At 44.9% G+C, this 24,149-nt stretch overlaps 1 protein-coding gene across 2 annotated transcripts in view; it reads left to right on the forward strand.

Annotated features, from left to right (window-relative positions):
* LOC308152451 (fidgetin-like) overlaps window positions 1-23,676 on the forward strand; it is a gene marked incomplete at its 3' end in the record, with an annotated part of 27,731 nt that extends 4,055 nt beyond the window's left edge. For both annotated transcript variants that reach the window (XM_080525437.1, XM_080525436.1), the window contains exon 3: window positions 21,395-23,676. In XM_080525437.1, coding sequence (XP_080381563.1) covers window positions 21,395-23,676 — 2,282 coding nt within the window. The remainder of the gene's footprint in view (window positions 1-21,394) is intronic.
* Between the last annotated feature and the right edge of the window lie 473 nt (window positions 23,677-24,149).

Genomic DNA, 24,149 nt, shown 5'->3' on the forward strand with positions numbered 1-24,149 from the left:
CAGAGAGAGACATTTGTCCCCTCGAGTCCATAGCTGTGGATTCTTTCCTGTCTCCACTTCTGACAAAGGCCCCGTCAAAGGCAGATGGAGGCAGGGTTGTCATCATTTAGCTAAATATGTTAAGTGTTGTCTTTTGTGTTCTGGATTCTCAGAGCCCTGAGAGACCCAGAGGGAGCTCAGCCCATGCAAAAGGAAACATTATTCTCTCTCTTCCTCGTTCTGTTTGTCTGCTTCTGTCTATGTCTTTCTCCCGCCTCCCCCCCCCCCCCCACCTCCTGGTCTCTCTCTCTCTCATCTTTCTGTCCCCTAAGACAGTCCCTCTGCGTGTGGCAGCTGGCTATGTTGTCTTTGTGGGTCTCTGTGAGACGGCGACTCTCTCAGCGACCCTAGTCAGAGATACAGGAACGCCAGGCGGCTGTCTGTTACCATTCTGTATCACGAGAGGCTCCGCGAAGATGAACGGCAGCAAATCCCTAAATCCATGACATCCTGCCTCCCCCTTTCCTCCTTCTTGTCTTCCTCCTCCTCCTCCTCTTTCTCCACCTCCTCCTCCTCCTCCTCCTCTTTTACTTCTTCATGAGAGTCAGTCTGGCTTGCTGTCAATGTGGTTTTAATCAAGTCTGTTAATTTATTGTTTCTGACTGACAGCATTATTGCAATGGCGTATTTCTTTTTTTTTTGTGAACTGGATGATACGTTATCAGGCCTATGATACAATGTCCAAAGCCTTTCTCTCTCTCTCTCTCTCCATTTTTAACCAGAATCATTCTTCACCTACCACTGAACATGTTCCCCCTGTTTTTCTGCCTTGTGAGGTTTCTGTAAAGAGAGTGTGTAAATGGTGTAAACCAGGTTTAGCCCAGTAATGCATCTGAGTTAGGATATGCTACAGTCACTCTATCCCTACAGCTCCAGTGAGAAGGGAAAGGTTGTTCTACTTTGAAACATGGGTTTCTTCATCTCCTTGAACACTCACAGTCTTTGCCGGCAAATATAGGCCAGGTGTATCTTCGTGTTAGGTATAGCTTTGTGTCAATGGGAAAGTCAGTCAATATCTTGTATTCAGTATATGGCACTATTTGAAAGAATGGTCCATAATTGTGATTACCATACACTTTTGTGCTTAAAGGGAGATAGCCTTGAATTGCCTTGAATTAATACTCAATATTGAACTGGTAAACATTTTTACAGATTTCCAGGGACATCCGGCATAAATGTACAATAAGCCAAATTGATTAGAGAAATTCCATAAATGTAAGCATGTATTCACTTTGTAATATTGTTATAATAATGCTGACGTTGCCCATAATTAGGATGATTATGAAATAGTAAGTGTCGGTTAGTTGTTGGTTTCTTGAGAAGGATATGCAGCAGATGGTTCTGCGGCTACTAAAAGAGGAAGAGCAGTATGTGTCTGTGTGTCTGTGTGCGTGCGTGCATGCGTGCATGCGTGCGTGCGTGCTCAGGTGTGTTGTGAGTACCCAAGGCAGGAGTCATTGTCTGGCCAGGAAGGCGTGCATTTCCTGTGGCCTGGAGAAGCAGACTCCTACAACGTCTGCTAACCACCAGATAACGTCGGGCTACAACACTTTACCCCCACGAGGCAACCGCTGATCAGGGATCAGTGGAACGCCACACGTCTTTGTTCCACCGTACGGTTTCTTCAGCCTGAGCACATAATATCGAGCCAAACTCACCAAATGTTAATACAGGAATAAAAATATAAAATCTCCATGGACGGCCAGTGCTCAAAGTGTTTGAAGTTCCCCTTTTTTATGTAATGCACCATTTTCATAGGTTTAATCAAATCAAAGCTCTAGATTTTTTTTTCTTTTCTGTCTTCGATCCGCTGCCTTTTCTGAATTTTAAACACACTGCTTACCCTGCATGCTCTTCTCCTGAAATCTCCACATTACCCATGCCTGGGATTCGCACTTAGATATTAAAACATTTCACTGCCGCAGTGGGGGAGAAGTTAAATATGCTAAAGACTTATTAAAGTTAACTTCCACTTTGGATACTCTGCCTCGTTTGATCACTATAGACACAGGCGCCCAGCTTATCCTGTACATTGTGTCTTCAAATTAGACTGCGGCCTTCTAATTAAGTTATTGCAGACGTCTTAAGTTAAATTGTCCATTGACATGCGCAGCGGCTGCCGTTGATTTGAGGCAACTGGTTAAACGATGACTGCCTTTTTCAGGGCTGGAGGGGAAAGTCAGCAGCAGCAAAAGTAATGGAGAAGAAGAGTCATGTCTTATCTGTCTTTTGTGCCGTTCTCTGATCTGATCATGTATCTGACTGAAGCTGAAGTGCAGCTCTGCTAACGTGAGAGTGGGTCTTGGTTGTTGGAGGTCTTGATTAGCAGGGCGTTGATCATTGGGAAGAAACGCATCATCTCTGTCAGCCTTGGTATAAGTATAGTAAGCCCCTGTTTGTATTGTGTGTGTGTGTGTGTGTGTGTGTGTGATTGTCTGGTTGAGAGAAAGAGAAAGTGAATTGTGTGTGAGTGTGTTGCACAGGTTCACGCGCACGCGCGTGAGTGTGTGTGTGTGTGTGTGTGTGTCTGTTTGACAGTTTGGCAGGCTGCCAGACGATGGACACAAAGGACCTTGAGTAGCTGGGCGCGCGGGGCTGCGCGGTGCGGGGTGGCTCAGCAGCCTGTGGCCTGTCTCCAGGAGACAAACAGACAGTCAGAGAGGACGGAGACAGAGAAAGTGTTTTGTAAAGTGCCACGTCCAGCAGAAGCGTGTGCATAATCAGGTTGAGCTGCAGGAGACCTGTGGAGAAGTGTGTGTGTGTGTGTGTGTGTGTGTGTGTGTGTGGGCAGTGGTGCTCTGTTTTCCCTCCTGGTGGGGTGGATTGATATACGGGTGAGGGGTTTGGGGTGAATATACAGTAGAGTCTACTGAGTAAACCCTGCTAATGATGGTATGCACTGTATAATGAGATCCTATACTCCGCATGCATTTCCGGCTCTCCGGCCTGGTTTCAGACACATCCACATATCCACGTGTGGTATTGACTTCTGAGTGGGTGTCTGACGGTGTTGTTGTAGGTCAAGGAAGTCAATTCAATTCAAGCGCATTCAATTATGTGCAACATTTGAGATGTGTAATATGTATTTTTGGGTGTGGAAAATCCATCGACTTCTACTCTACTCAAATACTCGAATCTAGTTTTTTTTGTCGAGTCTTATTATAAAGGAAAATTATAAATCAACTGGTTATAGACTGTTTAGGCTGTGTGCGCCGTGCATGTGCGTGTGTGAGACGCGGGTGTGTGTGCACATGCATGTGCGCGTATGTACTGTAAGAATGTGTATGGCGAGTGGCGACCTACCAGATCACACCCAAGGAGTGTGTTGAATGGCAAGACTTGGCCATCTTCCATCTCCCAAGCATGCACACACATTCATCCTGTTACACCCTCCTCCTAGCCAATGAAAGCCCCCCGGGGGGTCCCGATGACATGATTACTAATGTGTGGTTTCGGAATAGGAGCGCCATTGTATCCTTCTAAAGCTCATAAACCGCTGTATGATTTGCCCATTGTTGTCAAATCGGTTTGCTTTTGCCAAGAAACTCGCGTTTCACTGAGGGCTTAGTGCTTTTTGAGGCTGTCAGGAACGGATTGAAGTTCCTCTTTTGTTTCTTTTTGGGGGAAACTGCCAAGAGCCCTGCACAGAATATTGTTGTGTCAGTATGTAAAAGGGGGTAGGGAAGGAGTAAGGGGTGTGTGTGTGTGTGTGTGGGGGGGGGGGGGGTAGTGGGGCATTGCCAACGGAGGCCATTGAGCTGAGTGAATGGACCATTCATATTTAACGATAATTTACCCAGATGCCATATTGTTGCCTCAACAAGGCAAAATGCTCTCAAACAAGGGCGGAATTGTGGGTACTCTATTTGGTGTATTGTTCAAATTTGAAAAGGTCCTTTTTAAAAGTTGAAAAATGTCTCCTCATATTGTTATGTAATTTGGATGATCTGATTGTTTTGAAATGGACATACAGTATATTTGTTAGTGGAACATGTAATGTGAGAGTTTACCATAGATAATAAGAAACTACGTACCTTTTTGATTATCTTGTTTCTGTTGCTACGCATAAGGTCTTGATGTTGCTACAGTATCTGGGCTATACCTTGTACATGTTCAACTAAAGTGGCATTCCATTTGTTGATAACTCAACTGAGCATCTTTATTTTGCATCGGATTCCGCAGTTTGGATATGTTTTCTGTTTTCAGTCTGCACAATGCTTTGCATTATTTCTTTATTTTTGGGACAAAAAAATGATTTAAGTAGCATTGGTGTAAAGTAGCTCGGTGATACCTCAACTGAACAAACATCCTTTTTTGCATCTGTTTCCACACTTCAAATGTTTGAGTTTGAATTCACAGTATTGTGAAAATGAACTTCATGTCTACACTACTGCCCACACTGCTGTTGCTCTCAAATTAAGATTTTTAATGCGGCCACCAGCTAATCATACACCAGCACGCTCCAGCCTTTTCATGGATTCACAATGTAGACCTTAATCCTAGACCTTTATTCTTTTTTTTATCTACATGGTTTCCCCCAGAACATTTCCTTTAGTTTAACTCTAACAGAAGGGAAACATCACTTTACACAGTCTTTTGAAGGTCCTACACGGCACCCTTGAAAGTGCCCTGTAAGCACTAGCACCACAGCCGCGCTGTATACAGTGTGAGCCCAGGGCTTAGCATAATGTCATGGCGGTCTCCGTGTCATGCATGCGCGGGGTATTAATCACGGCTGGATGTGCGTCTGAGAGGCTTATCAAATTTATTGTTTGGCTGCCCAGGACAGTAATGGGTGTTTAATTACTCAATAAAAGTGCTTTTATAGATTCTGGTCCTCCTGTGTGTTGAGCAAATGGTATTGATCCGTCTCTCCGACGCAACATGATAGCCTGTGAAGGAGAATTAGAGCTGTTAGTCTGCCACTGGTTTTCTCATTTATTAGCCACATTAGCTGTAGGGTGTTTAACACACAGGCTACCTATATTGTTAAGGTGGAGGTGTGTGAGGTCTAGGTTGGCTTTGCAGTGTTTTTGTTTTACAAGGTTTTACACTGAATCGCACAGTTTCTGTGTATGAACACAGATGGCTTCAACAGAAATCCATCCGACAGGTTGGACCAGCTGGACATGATTTTCCTGGAAAAAACTGGTGGGCAGCTGTAATAATTGTCTTTATTTGGCCTGCTGTTTGCTGATTGGTGGACTTTTATACGTAAAGTACCATCGCCTCTCAAAAAACACATGGATTGTCAGTCTATCTGAGATGACAGCCGTTAAGCTCTGAGATGTCTAGAATACATATCACCGTAATGTACGTCTCCCCACCCTCTCATCTGATGCTTGTATCCTATTTATCCAGCCCTCCCTTCAAAATGACACGGGTGGGAAACCATTCTAACAGGGAAAAGGAGTGTGCATTAGGAGATTATGACTGTCAAGTCTTATCTGAAAGTAGTAGTGGTATGTGTGTGTGTGTGTGTGTGTGTGTGTGTGTGTGTGTGTGTGTGTGTGTGTGTGTGTGTGTGTGTGTGTGTGTGTGCAGTGAAAACCGAACAACAGAAAAAGCTAATATTTGAAGGATTCAGGTGGCTCAGCAACAGACAGTATCACTCCTTCAATAAAGAGAGCTCCCAGTCCGTTTATGTAAAGCACACATATTATAGTCTTTCTCGTGATATCCAAGCATGTCAAATGAATACTCTTTCCCATTTAAAAGAGAGACTGAGAGGAGACGGAGAAGAAGAGGATTGAGAAGCTTGGCCATAATAGAAGCATTGTCCAATATGGACGACTAGAGTTCCTTTGTAGATAAAGGGATTGTTACGGTTATCCTCTTGAACACAGAGACATGAGTGAAATGTACTCTGACAGTGGATAATGTTCAATTATTCTCACCACTGCAGATGGACAACAGATTCAAGTGTGTATGCTGGCGGTCAGCAGAGAAAGAACTTAGGATAAGTTATGAAAGGAGATGTTATTCTGTATGTAGTACTTTGATTCTATATGTGGGCAAATTAATCCCCCCCCCCTCCACACACACACACACACACACACACACACACACACACACACACACACACACACACACACACACACACACACTCAAGTATTTGTGGTCAGAGTGGGAAGTAAATGATGACTATTCAATGTTGAACCAGTGAACTAGGTAATCTGAATTTGCAAGGGGACAGGCCTATTGGTTTACAAATCAATTGGCTGCATGTTCACGCCATTAGGCTTACATGGTATTGAGGCAGTGAGAAGTGGTTGAGAGTCAAGTGTGGTTTGTTCCCCTGGACCCAGTCCAGCTAGTCTCCTTCTTCTCTTTTTTGTTCATTCGTTCTCTCTATCTCTCCTTCCAACACTGTTTGGCTATTCTCTGTGGATGAACGCTTACAGGGATATTGCTTACGGGAAAGTGTTTGTGTGTGTTTGTTTGTGTGTGTGTATTTTGTGTGTGTGTGTGTGTGTGTGTGTGTGTGCATGCATGTGTGTCTGTTTGTGTGTGTTTGTAAAGTGAAGAGATTTTGGCCAATGAACCCTTGTTTAGCTCTATCCTCCAGCTCTGCTTTCTTGGAGTGACTAAGTGATCCCTTGGGAAGGGGATGTAGTTTACCCAGATACACATACACTCATGCACGTGCACAGGCGCACACACACACACACACACACATACACACACACACACACACACACACACACACACACACACCATGGAGAGCCTTTACTACAGACTGAGGGAACTGGCTGTCTTAGTGATGTGTGGAGCCGTGGGCTGGGAAATAAACATACTCGTTACTGGAAGTGTTCTCAGGAAGTTGAGCGAATTTACAACTCACACTGAAGGCCAACCACTACAGCATAAAGGCAAATATGTGTTTTTTTCACCAATAAGCTCTTGAATAGTTAGTGTTCCTACTTCTACATAGTAGTATAGGTAAAGTCCCTAGCAGAGCAAAAATGCTATAAATGTGCATGCCACAACTAGAGAGCATCAGTAACAATGCCAGAAATAATTACCATGATTAGACCATAAGTGGTGCTATAATAACAAATAGAAAATCAAGTAACTTCACAATGCTGGCTACCCTATTATATGAAAATGTCTCAAGAACCCATAAAGTCCGGCAACATGGATTTTTCTGCAAGGGTGAAAAGGTGTTCATTCGTTCAAGGCAAGTTGACGTTATCAAACTATCGTTTTATGATAAAGCGTAGTCTTCTTACCTGTGCGCTCTTTCATTCGATTAAATGCCTCCAATGCATCTTCGGAAAAGTGGCGAGAACAAAGACGCGCATCTTTATGCAGTTGGGTTCGTCCACATGCATCTTCCCACTGCTTTCTCCTCTTCCGCTCATTCACTAACCTTGTCATTGCCTCTATTCTGTATATTGATTCCATTCATCTTAACATTATATATCGTTCACAAATAGCCTACACAGAGTGTGACCACGTCTCTATCTACAATACTAACAAAAAGGGGTTTAGTGCATTCCATATAAGAATTGCAAGTCCAATGTGTTTCTTTAATTGCTAGGAATTCAAAAGGATCACCCTGTGACATACCAGCGTCATGTCCAGGGGTTGTACTTGTACATCAAGCCGCCTCACACTACGGAAACAGGAGATAGGCTCCTGCCCTATGGGCCATTTGGCAAGCTACATACTTTACAAAAGGATCACACCCCAAATACACTTGATCTACCAGCCAATAGGCATTGATGAAAGACTACAATATCCAAAAATAGGTTTCTATGAACATGCTGAAACAAAATGCTAGCAACCACATCCATTACACTGACACACAGGTACCTACCTATACAGTTATAGGACCTGTACAGTGTAGCGTGTACTGGTAATTGGGCTAATGCGTTGCTAGGAGATAATTTGTCTGGAAGTATGTTGTGCATCTCATTTCCTTTTCCTCAACCCTAACCCTCTGATTGAGTGAAAAGGGTTCGACAAGGGAAGATATGACTGGATGTCAGCATGGCTGTGGTGTGGTGTGTGATATCCTCTGTGGTGTGGTGTGTGATAGCCACTGTGGTGTGGTGTGTGATAGCCACTGTGGTGTTGTGTGTGATAGCCACTGTGGTGTGGTGTGTGATAGCCACTGTGGTGTTGTGTGTGATAGCCACTGTGGTGTGGTGTGTGATAGCCACTGTGGTGTGGTGTGTGATAGTCACTGTGGTGTTGTGTGTGCCACTGTGGTGTGGTGTGTGATAGCCACTGTGGAACAGTATCATGTGATAGCTGCTGTGGTATGTCTCCCTCTCACCACTGATACAAGGTCAGATATTTGTTCACCTTCCGAATGGGGGAAGGGTAATCTGACTTTAGATCAGTGGTGAAGGGCAACTACCACCTCCAGCATGTACAAAACTGTTTCAGGAAGCACACCTACAGTAGACTGTGTCATAACTATGGATTTACACTGAAATGCTTAAATGTATGACATTATTTTGATTAGTTAGTCAGGTATTTGATTGTTAAATATGGTCGGATAGAAGACATTCTATTGTTATCTTCTCTTTAGTCATAAACCTTTTACTTATGTTTCTAATCGGTCCTTGTTGCCGTTGGCCTGTAGAACATCTTCCATCTACTACTGTATAATGTACATTACCAGTGAATGTGATTACAGTCAGAAATCAATACAAGTCCTCGTAGTGACACACTGCTGTTGGGTGTCACCTGAGGAGTGTGTGTGTGTGTGTGTGTGTGTGTGTGTGTGTGTGTGTGTGTGTCACCCCACAGCCGTAATGTGAGAGCAGACGCTGCCTGTTAACAGGGCTACATCTGCTGTCAGCCTCTCTCTCTGACTCTGTTAGTGGCGTTATTGATTGCTCATTATTACTGGTCCCTGAAAGATGAGCCTCCCTCATGATTACGTTAAAGCTTCTCTCTCTCTTAATCTCCCGAGATGCCGTCTGCTCATTGGTGCCCATCACGTTTCACCTCTGAGATATCATATCAAGGAGCTAGACGTTTTGTCACTGCTCTGGTTTTGTTTGATTTATACAAATACCTGCCTTTTTGAGAGGGAAATTCATTTATCGACTATTTGATGTATCTTTTTCGTCTGTGAAATGGTGATAAGCGATGGTTGATATTATGTGCATAACTTTGCAAGCTTGAGCATAATGTGATGATTGTTAGATTTTATTTTCCCCATCTATCCACTTATTTGAGGAAATGAAATGTGTAATGTAAAACTAAAATAGAGGATATGGCCAGGAGCAATGTATTAATGTTGGTTTGTTATTAATAAAGACGGATGCATTATATTTTACTTTGTTTTCACATTGTATTTCCTTCAGTTGCTCTTGCGTTTGTGTAGTAACATTGTAATGTGTCTAGGAATGAGATGTATTAACTCCATTCTTCATTGCACTGTAGGAATAACATTGTAATGTTAATAATTAGGTAACAACATGTTGATACTATTACATTGTTACATCTACCACTGAAAGAAATGACCGCTCAAACTTAACATATGATGCAAATGCTCCGTAAACCTGCAGGAGTTGGGCCCGTACGCACTGCAGTATATGTTCAGCTTCAGTATCGACCCGTCTTATTGAATATTTACTCTAAAATATGAACGGCGTCATATTCAGAAACCAGACTCACTACGGTAGTCTGTGTTTGTAATAGTGTTCAGAATGGTTCTACTAAACCATCTTCTAAATATTCCCACCCAGCAAGGTTATAGTATACTTACATCACAGGTCTAACACATCTGACAAACTTAGATTTTTTAAAGTTAATAATCACATCAATATGTATGTTTTCCCTTCCATGCTGTGACATTACTCGCCATACCGTAGGACGAGTACGTTGTTCAAGGTGCTATGTCGGTGCAGTCGATGGTTTTTATAAAGTTTGGACTCTTCAAATCTACCTCTCAGTCAGAGACTGCAGAGGCCATCTCATCACCCCATCCAGATGAATAATTCAAAGCAATCGACTGCGTCAACTCAGCTCAGTAGGAGAACCCATGCAGCCACAGCAGCAGGCTTGATACTCAGCCAGAGAACTTAAATGGAGGTCCTTGTGAAGAGACAAACTTTAGTTAAATCCAACTTGCAAAAAATGAAACATTATTAAGAGGCATTAAGACAGAGGTGTGTGTGTGTGTGTGTGTGTGTGTGTGTGTGTGTGTGTGTGTGTGTGTGTGTGTGTGGTGTATACTACTGTGACTACAATACTAATGTCTGAGGATTTATATGTTTGTGTGTGTGGGTTTGTTCGAGTATAATGTGCGCGCTACATAGGTATGCGTGTATGTATATGTGTGGGTGTGTGCATAGGTATCCACTTTGATGTGTGTGTGTGTGTGTGTGTGTGTGTGTGTGTGTGTGTGCGTGTGTGTGTGTGTGTGTGTGTGTGTGTGTGTGTGCTTGTGTGTGTGTGTGAGCGTGCATGTGTGTGTAGATGCGGTCCCTGTGTATTTAAAAGCTCCTGGCCGGCTCCTACCAGGCTGGGGAGCTGTAGTGAGAATCTCCTGCCCCCTCGACACGTCTGACTCAGTCTCAATGCCACAGATCGATGGGCGTATTGATTCACTGTTTGAGTGTTTAGACAACCTGTGTGAATTCCAGCATAATGAAATCCAGACTGGATTCAAAGCAGAGGTATGTGTATTAGAGTTTCAAGATAGCCTGAGTATTTCATCATGTTTTAGAAAAGTTTAGAAAATTGTTAAAAATAGATTTTTGGATCGTTTGGGGAAATGTGTGTTTTGTATGCTTTATGGATACACTAACCCTAACCCTATATACATTATTCTGTGTATCTTTCCAAGCATGCATTGTAAAAAGGGCCAATGATACATTTTGGGTGTACCAGTATATTATATTTTCATGAATCTGACTTGGTGTGTGCCTTCTCCAGAAGCAAAACAGCAGATACAGTGCATTCGGAAAGTATTCAGACCCCTTCACTTTTTCCACATTTTGTTGTGGTATAGTCTCAATTTAAGATGGATTAAATTAAAATAATTTGCCATCAATACACAGAATGACAAAGCAAAACCACCTTTTTGAAATTTCAGTACAATTATTAAAATTGAAATACAGATGTACTCATGTACATAAGTATTCAGACCCTTTGCAATGACACTCTTAAAATTAGCAAAAATTTCATCAACAAATCACTCAATATGTTGAATTGAGTCCATCTTAATGCAAGGATAATAGTTCATGTAATTTTGGAATCAATATCTTTGATCTCCTCTTTTTCTCTGATCTGCATACTGTGTGGATTACACACTGTGTGGATCAGGTTGTCATTACAAATTGAGCAAATGGAGAGGAACAAAACTGCTCAGGAATGCAACCCTGAGGCCTGGGGAGACTTACACAAATCTACAAAGTTGATTGGTGGAGAGGAAAAAATACAGTCGATGGAACATCATCTCTGTCACTCTACAAAATTGGTCTATAACCAAGTGGCCAAAAAGAATCCCTTAATGGAAAAATAATCTATCTCATATCCATAATTGTGTTTGCAACAATACATTCAAGTGATACAGCAAAAAAAGTGACTGGAAATGTGTTTACTGTACTTGGTTTTACTACAAAGCATTAAGTTTAGTGCAAATCCAGCACATGCAATGCAGTTTCTACACCATCTCTCGTGTGAAGAATAGTGGTAGTTACATCAAGTTATGGGTATATTTGTCACTGGCAGGGACTGAGGAGTTTGTCAGGATCAAGGTGCAAAAGTGTGCTGAGTTGGTAGTGAAATCCTAATCTACACAATGTGTAATTGATTCCTATGCAAATCAGAGACCCTATAAAAACAAAGATATTAATTCCAAAAGTACACAAACTATTGTTCTTGCATTAAGATGGACTTAATTAAACTTATAGAGTAGTAATCTACATTATTTCCTAGCAGGTGGACCTGATTCAATCTCCTTAGAAACAAAACAAAACATTACAGATTTAGCTATTCTCAACTCTAAATGTATTGCACTGTTAAAAACATTAGTATTGTAAGACCTCACCTGTGTCCCTGTACTTGTCTCTGCTGCCCTTATACCAAAAAAGGTCCTTATGTCCATTTTCTTTTTCCCTGGCATATTTGTGTTACCAGCTCACCTAGTAAAAGTGAGACGATTGACAATATCAAAAACATGCTTGCACCCACATATAACTTACTCTCACACAAGTTAGTGTTAATGGCCCCAATTTGGTACAATTATTACTGAAATTATTGAGAATAGAGACATGGTTAACACTTTTAATGAATGGATTAAAGAGCCGCACACAGAGAGGCAAAGAGATGGGTTGGCCACCCCTGCTATAACATAACAAAATGTGGAAAAAGAGAAGTGGTCTGAACACTTTCCAAATGCACTGTATTAAACTCTGTTACAGTATAACTCACTCTACTTAAACATCAGCTTTCTGTTGGCTGTAGGACACATTTTATTTCTTTTTTTAAAAAGATCGAGCTGTGGCCAACGGTTGGTATGAAAGACTTGACACCTTTGACAGTCGGTCCCCAGAAGGATCCTGTGTATTTACAGTATGTTGGGTGAGAGCTTATGAGACTGGGCCTGTTCACGAGTCCAGACAGATTCTGTTGCTCATGGCAGTTTTTAATCTCTGCCAACTCCTGTTTGAAGGAGGCCTATTGAACTCCATCTGGCCAACATGCCTGGTATTTTCACTAGAGGAGGATTGCCTGCTCTTGTCATTTTGAAGCAGGTTGGCTGTGAGCAGACTGAGCGTAGGTCCTGACTGGTTAGCTCTTCTCTGTGGCTGTGGGTTACATTGTTGGCTGAGATCACACATGCATACACACTCTTTCACAGACACTGTCACTATGATGGTCACGCTTGGGCTGTCCGTCTGCATGCCAGTCATGAGTCAGCCATGTTTGTGATGGCACACCACACGCACACACACGCGCACACACACACACACACACACACACACACACACGTACACACACACACACCAGGCTAGTGACAACACAACATGGCGATGCATCATTGGGCTTCCGCTGGTGTTTCATAAATCCATTCAAGAGGAAACCACGGTGTGGTATTCAGTAACCACTCAAGTAAAACTGATCGAAATACTCACATACAGCAGGCCTACGACTCCTAGAAATAAAACAGCAGGCAGTAGAGATGGGAGAACCTAGAATGGTTCTTGGTGTGTCTGGTGGATCGTTTTTTTAATGCAACTGTAAATGTACCAAATCTGCTTTAATCGCCATTTGATTGCGCAGATCAATATTTATCCGTCCGACGCTAATAGCTTTGAGTGTTTATGGGGGAATGAGATGTATGCATCTGTTGGTGCCGAGTCTCCTCCACCCACAGTGAATGTAGTGGCCTACTCAGAGGCTTTTGTTGTGCTTGTGTGTGCGATGTGTGGATATTCTCAGGGTAGAGCATTAGAATAATGAGGGAGGGAAGAGCGTTCTCTCGTAAAAGTGTCTCTTTGCGCTGTCGCGGTAACGACCTCTCAATAGTTATTTTGGATTAGCCATCAAAGTCTTTTCTCTCCAAGCGCACGATAGATAGGTACTTCCAGAAATGACTCACTTGAAAATTATAACCGCCACGCCGTATAAGATAATGGATAACCATTACACTCCATTTTCCCTACCTCCTCACCCACACAAGGCCTGCTCTTGAAATATGATGCATCTACTGTGCTTAGCGAGCACTTAATGTCCCAAAGAACCGTGTTTGTCCTGATTTACAGCCGCGCCGCTAACGAGGACGTCGTCGGCCTACAGTAACGTCTAGCTTGTTCACTCAATAATTATCTCATTTTATTTACGCAGACAGACGGCTTTAGACGAGGTGAGAGGCTTCTCCTCTTTCATTCTGCTCTCCCTCTCTGCCAAAACCTCCCAGTCACATCCCGAATGACGTCCTTCACGTCGAGCACTTTCCAAAGTTCTTCATACTAGCGCGAGGATAGCACCCTACACTTGTGTGTCAGTAGGAGTGGAGGGGAAAAAAAAGAAAAAAGAAAAGAAACATTGAACTAAACGACACAGTGACTCTCCTCTGTTTGTAACCCAATCAATGTCATTTCTGAAAGGATTAGTCCTCTTCTAAAATCTATTTTAATTACGGAACAAACAGGTAAACAAAGTCGAGGTGGTCCGTGGGTATAGATCCGGGGCGTCTGGGGTGTATCAATACCACGTAGCCCTGTGTTAACCCTGGGGTCCTCCTGGAGAAAGGGCCTCTGGGCTGCACCACTGGGAGCTTCTCATCACAGTCGCTCACTGGAGAGCACTTTAGAGTGAATGCTGATGAGGGGCCTCAATGCCGGTTTACTTTCAAACCAGACTTGTTTTTCCTAACCTTTAGAACATCAGCACATTCTAAGGAGGAGGGGGACCGGGGATGGGGAAATGTCTCTGCCTTACTAGAGGATTCTGCAGGATTCTGTGTGTGTGTGTGCGTGCGTGCATCTGTCTGTCTCTCTGTGCCTATTTGTTCTATGTCTGTGTTGGACATAAGGAGTGAAGGAAGGTGGTCATTATATTGGCTAAGCAACACACCAGTGGTGAGAGGCATTCTGGCTGTTTGTATGAAATAGAAATGATCCAATGTTTGTCTCAGCGGGCTACAGGAGTGTGCATACATGGGCTATCAGAGAAGGGGATCCTGGGTGTGACTGGGTGATTAGAAACACTGTGCTAGTCACAGGAAATGGAGTGGCTGACGGCCGGCCCTGACTGCATTAAAGATGAATGCCACGCGTTAGTGTTTCTGGTGCGGCGCTGCGGCCCCGCTCAGAGCTCACTCTGAATATCTCTCAATTTCCTCTCAGACTGACAAGTGAAGCCATGCACAATTTCCTTGATCCGGAGCATTTGTTTAACTGCGCCCTCCATTTAACCCAGGCTTTCAATAGTGTGTGTCTAGTCAAAGGACATTTTGACAGTGTCAATTTATACAGCTCAATGGAAAGTGCAGATAATACCAATGAAGATGATGATGTCACAAAATTGGCTTCAGTTACATTTCATATGGCTACATTTAGAGGCTGAATATGCTGGGTAAATGTTTGTTCTCAGTGTTTGATCTTGGTGTTTGAAGTCATTTCGAGAACAAGAGTTTTTGCTCTGGAAGTGTCTCCAGCCCAGTTTTGGGAAACTTTGGTCCTAGTTTTATAGGCAGAGATGACTGATCACCAGAGGAATATTTGACCCTGTCACTACCGGCCAATGTCCTTAATATTGTCAATCCTTCTACATGTCTTGAATTCCAGTGAAACTGATATCGTCTAGGTAGATACAAATCTATTTTTCTCCCCTCTTACTTCCTTTGCATTAATGACAGCTCATCTCTCTCTTTGCCTCTGTTGAAAGTCAAAAGTCACTACTCGCTGTCTGCGCTTTCAACTCCCCGCCTTCCCTCCCTTTCTGTTGTTGTTGTTTCCTGTCAGTCTAGCCGGTTGTCATGGTAAGCCGCGTAACAGCGGTTGGGCTCAAATTGCACGCTTCAAAGAGTAGAAGGCTTGGGTTTTGTTTATTTTATAGCTGAAATATAAATGGGGATAGTACAGAAATTGTTTTTTTTTGTGTGTGGGGGGGGGGGGGGGAGGGGGGTTGTTAGCAGCGGGTTCAGAGATATTTGTTGGCCTGTTTTGGGAATGGGTCTATGGAGTGACAGATAATATTTTGTGATTAATTGATCTAACACTTTTGAAATTGGAGTGCTCACATTTAGAAGATTTCCCCCCCCCCCGTTCTTCACCGACACAAAGTATGCTACTAATCTTTAGAGTACTGCTTTGAACCTGCATTTGCATACAGTACTAACGGAATAGACACAAAGACTTCAGATAGAACTTCAGTTGTTCTTCTGTCTTTGAGGTTTAACATCTGACCATTGAGTCCTGTCTGGTGAAGCAGCAGTTACTATGTTTTCTTCGTTTCCTGAACATTTATTGTGTATACACATGCATACATACTATTGAATTCTGGTTGCGCCCCACCCAATCACCCCTTCCTAATATACAAAGATATTTTGCTCCATACCCAACAAAAGGCAAGCATAACTCATTCATAATCAATGCATAACCACTTCATTAGACATACATGAACATGTATAAAGCCTGCGTTTCACTGCATTGTTATAATGGTAAAAAATAAATTGGGACTCAACTTCAGAGGGATTTGGTTTTTGTATTTGAAAGTGCATATAGGTTCATTCAATTAACCACAACACTAAAACAATTTTGATTGCAGTGTCTGGCACTGGTTCATGACTAATTACTTAATTAATTGCATTTTAGAGAGCGTAATCACATTATTTGACACTGCAGGTAGTGTGCCAATACAGCATAGCCTGTGGCTTAGCTTCGGTGTCAGTGTGACTACCTCATTAACAAGGTAGTCCTGGGGTTGTCACTGTCAGCCACACACACACACACACACACACACACACACACACACACACACACACACACACACGCCACACACACACACACACACACACACACACACACACACACACACGCCGCACACTCACACACGTGCCATACACTCACACACATGCCATACACTCACACACATGCCACACACACACACACACACCCTTAGAAAGCACCATAATCTTACTGAATTATTTGAGGTTAAACAATGCCCTCTGGTCTATTTGGCAAGGATTTGAATAACTGCTGAGAAGATTTCCCATGTGTAATATAGAAATAGTCTATTAAAGAAATGATGAAGCTATCACTTGTCAATCAGTTTCAACCACAATGAGAGACCCTGTGTGTGTGTGTGTGTGTGTGTGTGTGTGTGTGTGTGTGTGTGTGTGTGTGTGTGCGTGTGTGTGTGTGTGTGCGTGTGTGTGTGTGTGTGTGTGCGTGTGTGTGTGTGTGTGTGTGTGTCTGTGTGTGTATGTGCACGTATGTGCATGTGTGTGTGTACACAGTATGTGTGTTTGTGTCCGCATATGTGCGTACGCAAACACACGTCAGTCTTTGTAAGTACATGTGCATGGAGCTTAATTATGACATTACTAAAATCGGTGGTCTGCTCCAACACTGTGTGCAGAATCACATAGCAGACGGACTTTAAAGAGCTCATTAGCTCTCTCTAAAGAGCTGTTTACTATACACACACTCTCTAATAGGCGACTCCACTGGTGCAAACGAACACAAACTGTAATGAGTATGATTAGGCCTTCTTTATGTCAGACTAGAGAAGAAAGAGCCATGCCTCAATGCTTTTAAGGAAGCTTCGGATGCCGTTAGATGTGGCTGCGGTTCTCTTCTCATTTTAGACCACAAGCACACTCACACACACACACACACACACACGCAGATGTACAGTAGATGCCATACACTCACGTACATATCACACACACACACACACACACAGAAAATCTCTCAGCATCATGTTGATTTCATGGCAATGAATGGATGCAGTCTTGAAGGCCTTTTTTTTTTTGGTGGAAGTGCATCAAGTTCAAAAGCACTCAGTTCAAAGCATAATGCCCTCATTTGAATAACGTTAGAGTAATCATTATTACCTTATTTAAATAGTGCAAGTTATCAGTTGGCCCTCATTTGCATAGCAGAGGTAATCACAGCGCCTTTGCATTAACCTCATTATTGGAAAGATGAAGGCACTGATGAAGCCTGACACATCTTTTATATGGGTTAGTGTTATTGATGATTGAATTATAAAGATTCATGTTTTTTAAATAGACTTAAATAGGATACATACCGATGCATGTTGGATGATTGAGTTTCTAATATTATAGTGATACAAAGGGGGGCCAACGGGTCAGGTTTTTTGGTGGGCTGGAATTTGTCGGTCTGTTGGTGTGTTGGTGTGTGTTTTTGTGCAGCAGTGTTTGTTTTGTGTTTGTGTGCCCGGCTGTTTTTATTTATTTGCCAAGTTGCCAGACCGCTGCAGACCCTCTCACTCTCTTTTTCCCTCTGTCTCCCCAACCCCCAACGGTAACGTAGCCTCTCATTCCCTTTGTCCCTCTACCCCTCTATCATCCTCCACACACACACACACACACACGCAAACACACACACACACACACACACACACACACAAACACACACCTCTCCTTCCCTATATGTTTTCCTCCATTGACATGCTGAAGGCTGAACCGTGCTCCCCAGAGCAAGCCCCAGAACACAGCACCAGGAGTCAGGCTGTGAATCCTCCTGCTCAGGCAGGCAAGGAAGCATCTCCAGTTAATAATAGCACTGTGAGGAGCGGAGACTAGCACTCTGAGGAGAGAGATAGAGAGAGAGAGAGAGAGAGAGAGAGAGAGAGAGAGAGAGAGAGAGAGAGAGAGCATTGCTGTGAAGAAAGAGAATGCAGTGATTGAGAGAGATCTGTTAGGCGAGAGTGTATGAAGGAGAAAAGACTGTGGCTGTGAAGAGAGGGACTCTGGTATTAAAGAGCGAGAGACTCTGATATCGGATATCGTGAGAAGGGATCTCATGCTGTGTGTAAGGGATGCTTTGCAGTGGCCACTGTGTGTCTTTGTTACCCGTTTTGTGAGTGTCTGTGTGTGTGTGTGTGGGGGGGGGGGTTGTGTCTGTGTGAGTGTGTGTGTGTGTGTGTGTGTGTGTGTGTGTGTGTGTGTGTGTGTGTGTGTGTGTGTGTGAAATGCAGCTAGAACCACCCACAACTTTGATTAAAGCACAACACACTACAGCTTTTACAAGCTTTTGTGACATTGTAAATAAGAGTTAACGACATAACACATACATATGATTATGATCTGGAGAATCACAAAGGTTCTTAATAATACATCACAGCTCTTCATCCCATCTGTGTTACCTTTGGTCTCAATTTGGTTAAAATGATGTTACTTATAAAGGTCCAGTATGTAACATTCAAGCTTTTCGGTAGCGATCAGGGAATGTGATACCTTGAAATAAATATTTCATTTACAAACTGGTCTGGAAAAAGCTCTTTCTAAAGTGGAGTGTCCTACCCGACACTCGGTGTGAATATAAACATGTTGTTACTGCCATGGGTGTTCTTGGGGAGTGGACTCACCAATTTTCGCCTTTCTGTCCCTAGTGCCTGCCTCTTCGAATCGTGCACTCAGATCTTGGAGGATGTTGAGGATGTTGGATGTTCCTTTAAAATGTCTCTAAACCCCAGGGCAAACTCTACTTCCTAAAATATTTACAATATATTGGAATTTTAGTTAGCCTTGCTCATGGATTCTGGAAATTAACTTTCATGTAATTTGCCTCGCAGCCAAAAGTCATGTTTAGCTTTTCAAGAACATAATATAAGTTCAATAAACAAATATTTATGATGCTTGATTACAGTCTTTTATTAAATCAGGTAGTTTATTTAGAACACATTATCTTTTACAATAGAGACTTGGCCAAGAGGGTGTAATGATTAAATACAACAGCAATAGCAGATATTAGCAGACACACAGTTTACCAGAGATGTTATCATAATAGCCTATGGATCTTTATCCATCACTACTCACTACTAACTTAGCCACAACAGGGTCCACAACAGTTGCATTTCTTCTCACTGATTGAAGCACTTAATTGATTAGACGTTTGAGCCAGACTACTCTTTGTCTATTGAACTTCCTAGTCATTACGTAGACAGTGTAACAAGCGCGCCAGCCCTAGCAAGACTCCCCTCGGCTAAAACCTTGTAAATTAACACAATTAGCACATCGTCATCCCGCTAATTAGCTGCTGGCTTCTGCTGAGAGATGGCTGGGGAAGGGAATCAGAGAGGAGTCTGGGGAATCCCCCCAGCTCAATTACCAAACAAACACTGTGAGCACGGAGTGTGTGTGTATGTGTGTGTGTGTGTGTGTGAGGTTTCTGTGTATGTGTGTGTGTGTGTGTGTGTGTGTCTGCGTATGTGCGTATTTGCGCACACATTTGTGCATGCATAATATTATTCTAAGCAGACAGTGCTTAAGGGGCCCCCAACAGTGGACACATATGACACACCACTGAGACTGAAAAGGAGACAGGACACAAGCGCTAAATCGCCCTCCTAATCCTTTGTACTGTATGTGTGTGTGTGTTAAGTCAAATCAAACAGGGTCCAATCTGCGAGACGGCTCTAGCGATTACGTGGCTCTGGCCTTTGATGGCACCGTGCTTTGATAGTGAGATGACTGTGTGTGACTGTCAGTGTTTGCAGATTGCATTCGGGTATTAAAGGAAATAGTGGCTCTTGAGCCTCAGAGGCGAGGTGAGTGAAGTCTGTGTGTGATGGAGAGAAAGAGAGAGAGCAAGGGACGGGGGTGAGAGGGATGAGGACAAAGATGGGAGGGGGTAATGAGTGAGGGTGGGCAGGAGAAAGGAGCAGGAGAGAGAGAGAGAGACAAAAAGAGAGGGGAAAAGTGACAGAGAGAGAGAAAGAGAGAGAGAGGGAGACAGAGAAATAGGGATGATGGTGTAGTGTGTGGCAATGAGTCAGGGCTGAGACACAGGGTGTTGTAATTCGTAGCCGACACTGTGGTTCCAGTCTGTGTGTGTGTGCGTGTGCATGTGAATTTCTGTGTGTGTGTGTGTGTGTGTGTGTGTGTGCATTTGTGCATTTCTGTGTGTGTGTGTGTGTGATGAAAGCAGCGGAGCGCTGCCGGCGGGGGGAGATTGCTTTGCGGCATTCGGCAAGGCGCGTTTTGGAGCCCATCTCCGGTCGCCTCAGATGAGAGGGGGATTATGGAGTGACCTGCCATGTCTGTGTCATATTGGTCTGTGCAGGGTGCATTATTTTGTCCTAACCAGCTGTAGACCATACTAGGTCCCTTGGCAGAGGCACCAGTGTCCATCATGCGATCTGTCACCACCAGTGACACCACCTAATTTTTTGGGTTCTCAATGTGTATGCAGAGAAACAAAAGAAACATGTTGAGGTTGTGCGGTGGAATTTCAGATGACCAAAATGTATTGAATATCAGTTATTCTCTATTATATGATTCCGTCATTCAATATCTATGCTGTGTATTATTCTATGGAGTTAAACAGACATCAGCCAATGAATCGTCAATTATCATTGTTGTTATAAATGGAATGACATTCAACACAATACTGTTAAACCAAACTGATTTTGACCCTAACCCTAACCCATTAAACCAAACTGACATTAGCTATATCGTTCAATATTGATATTTGAATCACATCAATTCCATTCCTCTGACAGAATGTTTAACCCTCATGACATAATCTGATGATCTGTCACTGTTATGACACCCAATAAATAGCACTTACGATATAAACTTGCATAAACTCCAATTACCTTTGAATTTGAAGTGAGTGTCTTCTCCCATGGAAATAAGACAAAGCTAACAGTTTGTTTATGTGTTTTGTTATTGTTGTCATTTCAGGAGGCTTGAAGATGCAGTGGACCCCAGAGCATGCGCAGTGGGCTGAGCAGCACTTTGACATCAGCTCCACCACACGCTCGCCAGCCCACAAAGCCGAGGCGTACCGGGGACACCTGCAGCGCACCGCCGCCGCCACCTACCAGTACGCCTGGGCCAACGATGACATCTCAGCCCTCACCGCCTCCAACCTGCTCAAGAGGTACGCCGAAAAGTACTCGGGGATACTGGAGATGCCCTCGTACTCCGAGGTAGGAGTCCCAGGGCTCCTGAGTGGGAGGAAGGTGGGGGAAGCGGAATCCTGGCAGGAGGGTGTGGGAGTCTACTCCATGGGCTGTGTCCCCGAGGGGGTGTCCATGAGGAAGGGCGGGGTGGCGGTGGTGGAGGCGGCGGCTGGGATGTGTAGTTCCCCAGGGTTGGCCTCCAGTGCCCTGACGGAGCCCAGCTACTCCAGCAGCAGCTGTGGGAGTCACACCCACACAGCCACAGCCCTCCACTCCTCCATTTCCTCTCAGGAATACGGCCCGGGCTACGGTGGCGGCTCCTACCTGCACACCAGCTACGGCTCCCAGGCTGCCTCGGCCCCTGCCCTGCCCTCCCCGCTGCACAGCTCAGGCCTCCTGCAGCCACCCCCACCACCCTCCCACTCCACCCTGGTCCCGGCCTACAATGGTGGGTCCCCCATCTCTGGATACAACTACCCCCCTGCTGGGTACCCCTCTCAGAGCGCTGTGGGGCCTAGCTATAGCCCTGGGGGAGCCCCCCCTCCTCCCTCCTCCTATCTCCCATCAGGCATCGCGGCCCCCACTCCCTTGCCCCCCTCCTCCACACTTCCCGGTTATCCCTACCAGTCCCATAACCTCGTCCCCATCGCCCCCACCCCCCTGAACGGCAGCTCGGCCAACTCACTGAAGAGGAAAGCCTTCTACATGACAGGGCAAGGAGAAATGGACTCCACTTATGGAAATTTCGGTGGCTACAGCCAGGCGCGCGACTCCGCCGAGAGCCCCATGTACAGGGTAGCCGCGGACAGCAGTGTCTCAACCGCCGGCGGAGGGAGTGGATTTGACAGGAGTGCTGAGAAGTCATCTTTGCCGTTCAATCCCCAAAAGCAGCAGCCCATGCCCTCAGAGCAGCAGCAGCATAGGAAATTCGGTGGTCAGCCGGGCGGGCCTTCGATCACCCCTTTGTCCTACGCCTCCTCCTCCACCTTGGGCGGCTCACGCTCCACTGAGTCCCTGGTTAGCTTCGCCTCACCCTCCCTGAGCGAGCCTGGGGCAGAGGAGCATCGGCTGCACCTCTCCCACTCCCACTCAGGGGCTACCTCATCCTCCACCAGGTCCGCCGGGGCCGAGGAGCAGCTGAAGAGCAGCGACCCCCACCTACTGGACATGGTCACCTCTGAGATCCTCCAACAGGGCCCCCCAGTGGACTGGAGTGACATTGCAGGCCTGGAGCTGGCCAAAGCCACCCTGAAGGAGGAAGTGGTTTGGCCCATGCTAAGGCCGGACATGTTTGGAGGCATGGCGGAGCCAGCCGCACGCTGCGTACTGCTCTTCGGGCCCAGGGGCACAGGGAGGACGTTGCTTGGCCGTTGCCTGGCCAGCCAGCTGGGAGCACCCTTTCTCCAGCTCAGTGGCTCCACGCTGGCCACCAAGTGGCTGGTGGAAGGAGAGAAGATCCTGCGGGCCTCCTTCCTGGTGGCCCGGTGTCGGCAGCCATCGGTGCTGTTCATCAGTGAAGTGGACATGCTGCTATCGGCCCAGCTCAGCGAGGAGAGCCCCGTCAACCGGCTCAAGGCCGAACTCCTAGCCCAGCTGGATGCACTCCTCCTGGGACCAGCAGACGACAACAACAGCCAGGTCCTGGTGGTGTGCTCCACCAGCAGGCCCCAGGACATGGACGAGGGGCTGAGCAGGTACTTCGGGAGACGGGTGCTGGTACCGTTACCGGACAGCGCAGCGCGGCACCACATAGTGAGCCAGCTCCTCTCACAGTCCCAGCACAAGTACTGCCTCAGCGAAGAAGACATGGCGCTGCTGGTGCGGCGCACCGAGGGCTTCTCCGGCCTGGATGTGGCGCGGCTGTGCCAGGACGCCCTGGTGGGCATGTTGCACGCCTCGGCGCAGGGCATGGACCTGGTGGGCATCATGCCCGGTGGCCAAATGAGGCCGCTCACCTACCAAGACTTTGACAACGTCTTCTGCAAATTCCAACCCAGTATATCACAGAAAGAGATTGACACTTACACTGAGTGGAACAAAATGTTTGGTTGTGGTCAGTGAACCCCCAAAAAGAGGGGTCAGGAATTCTCTCCCTGGCAGTAGTCAGAGACGAAGGCACACAGGCAAGCCTGAGGAGACCTCATACCAGAGTTGGAAGACACACCAAGAGATGTGGTTTGAGCGATGACTGATGGCTTTGCAGGTAAAGGAGCAGAGTTTTCATTATAGGATGCTTGACACTGCTAAAAGCCAGGCCATTGTTTACACATTTCAAGCAGGTCAACCTCAGAAAAGACCCTGTGTGTGTGTGTATGTGTGTGTGTGTGTGTATATACAGTATATCATTCTGTTGTTGTTCCTGAAGTTTTAGTTGGCTATTCAAGTGCCTGCAGTGGTGCTTTTTTATTTTTAATATTCCAATTTGTTTGCCTCACATTCTACACGTGCATGTGCTTATAATGAAGAGCTTTAACTGAAACAGCGAGACTAAAACTAGAGATTGGCAGTTGCCATGGGCGATGGTCGGTCTTTTA

The sequence above is a fragment of the Nansenia antarctica genome (assembly GCF_963989245.1).
Source record: "Nansenia antarctica genome assembly, chromosome: 3".
In the NCBI taxonomy this organism is placed as follows: domain Eukaryota; kingdom Metazoa; phylum Chordata; class Actinopteri; order Argentiniformes; family Microstomatidae; genus Nansenia; species Nansenia antarctica.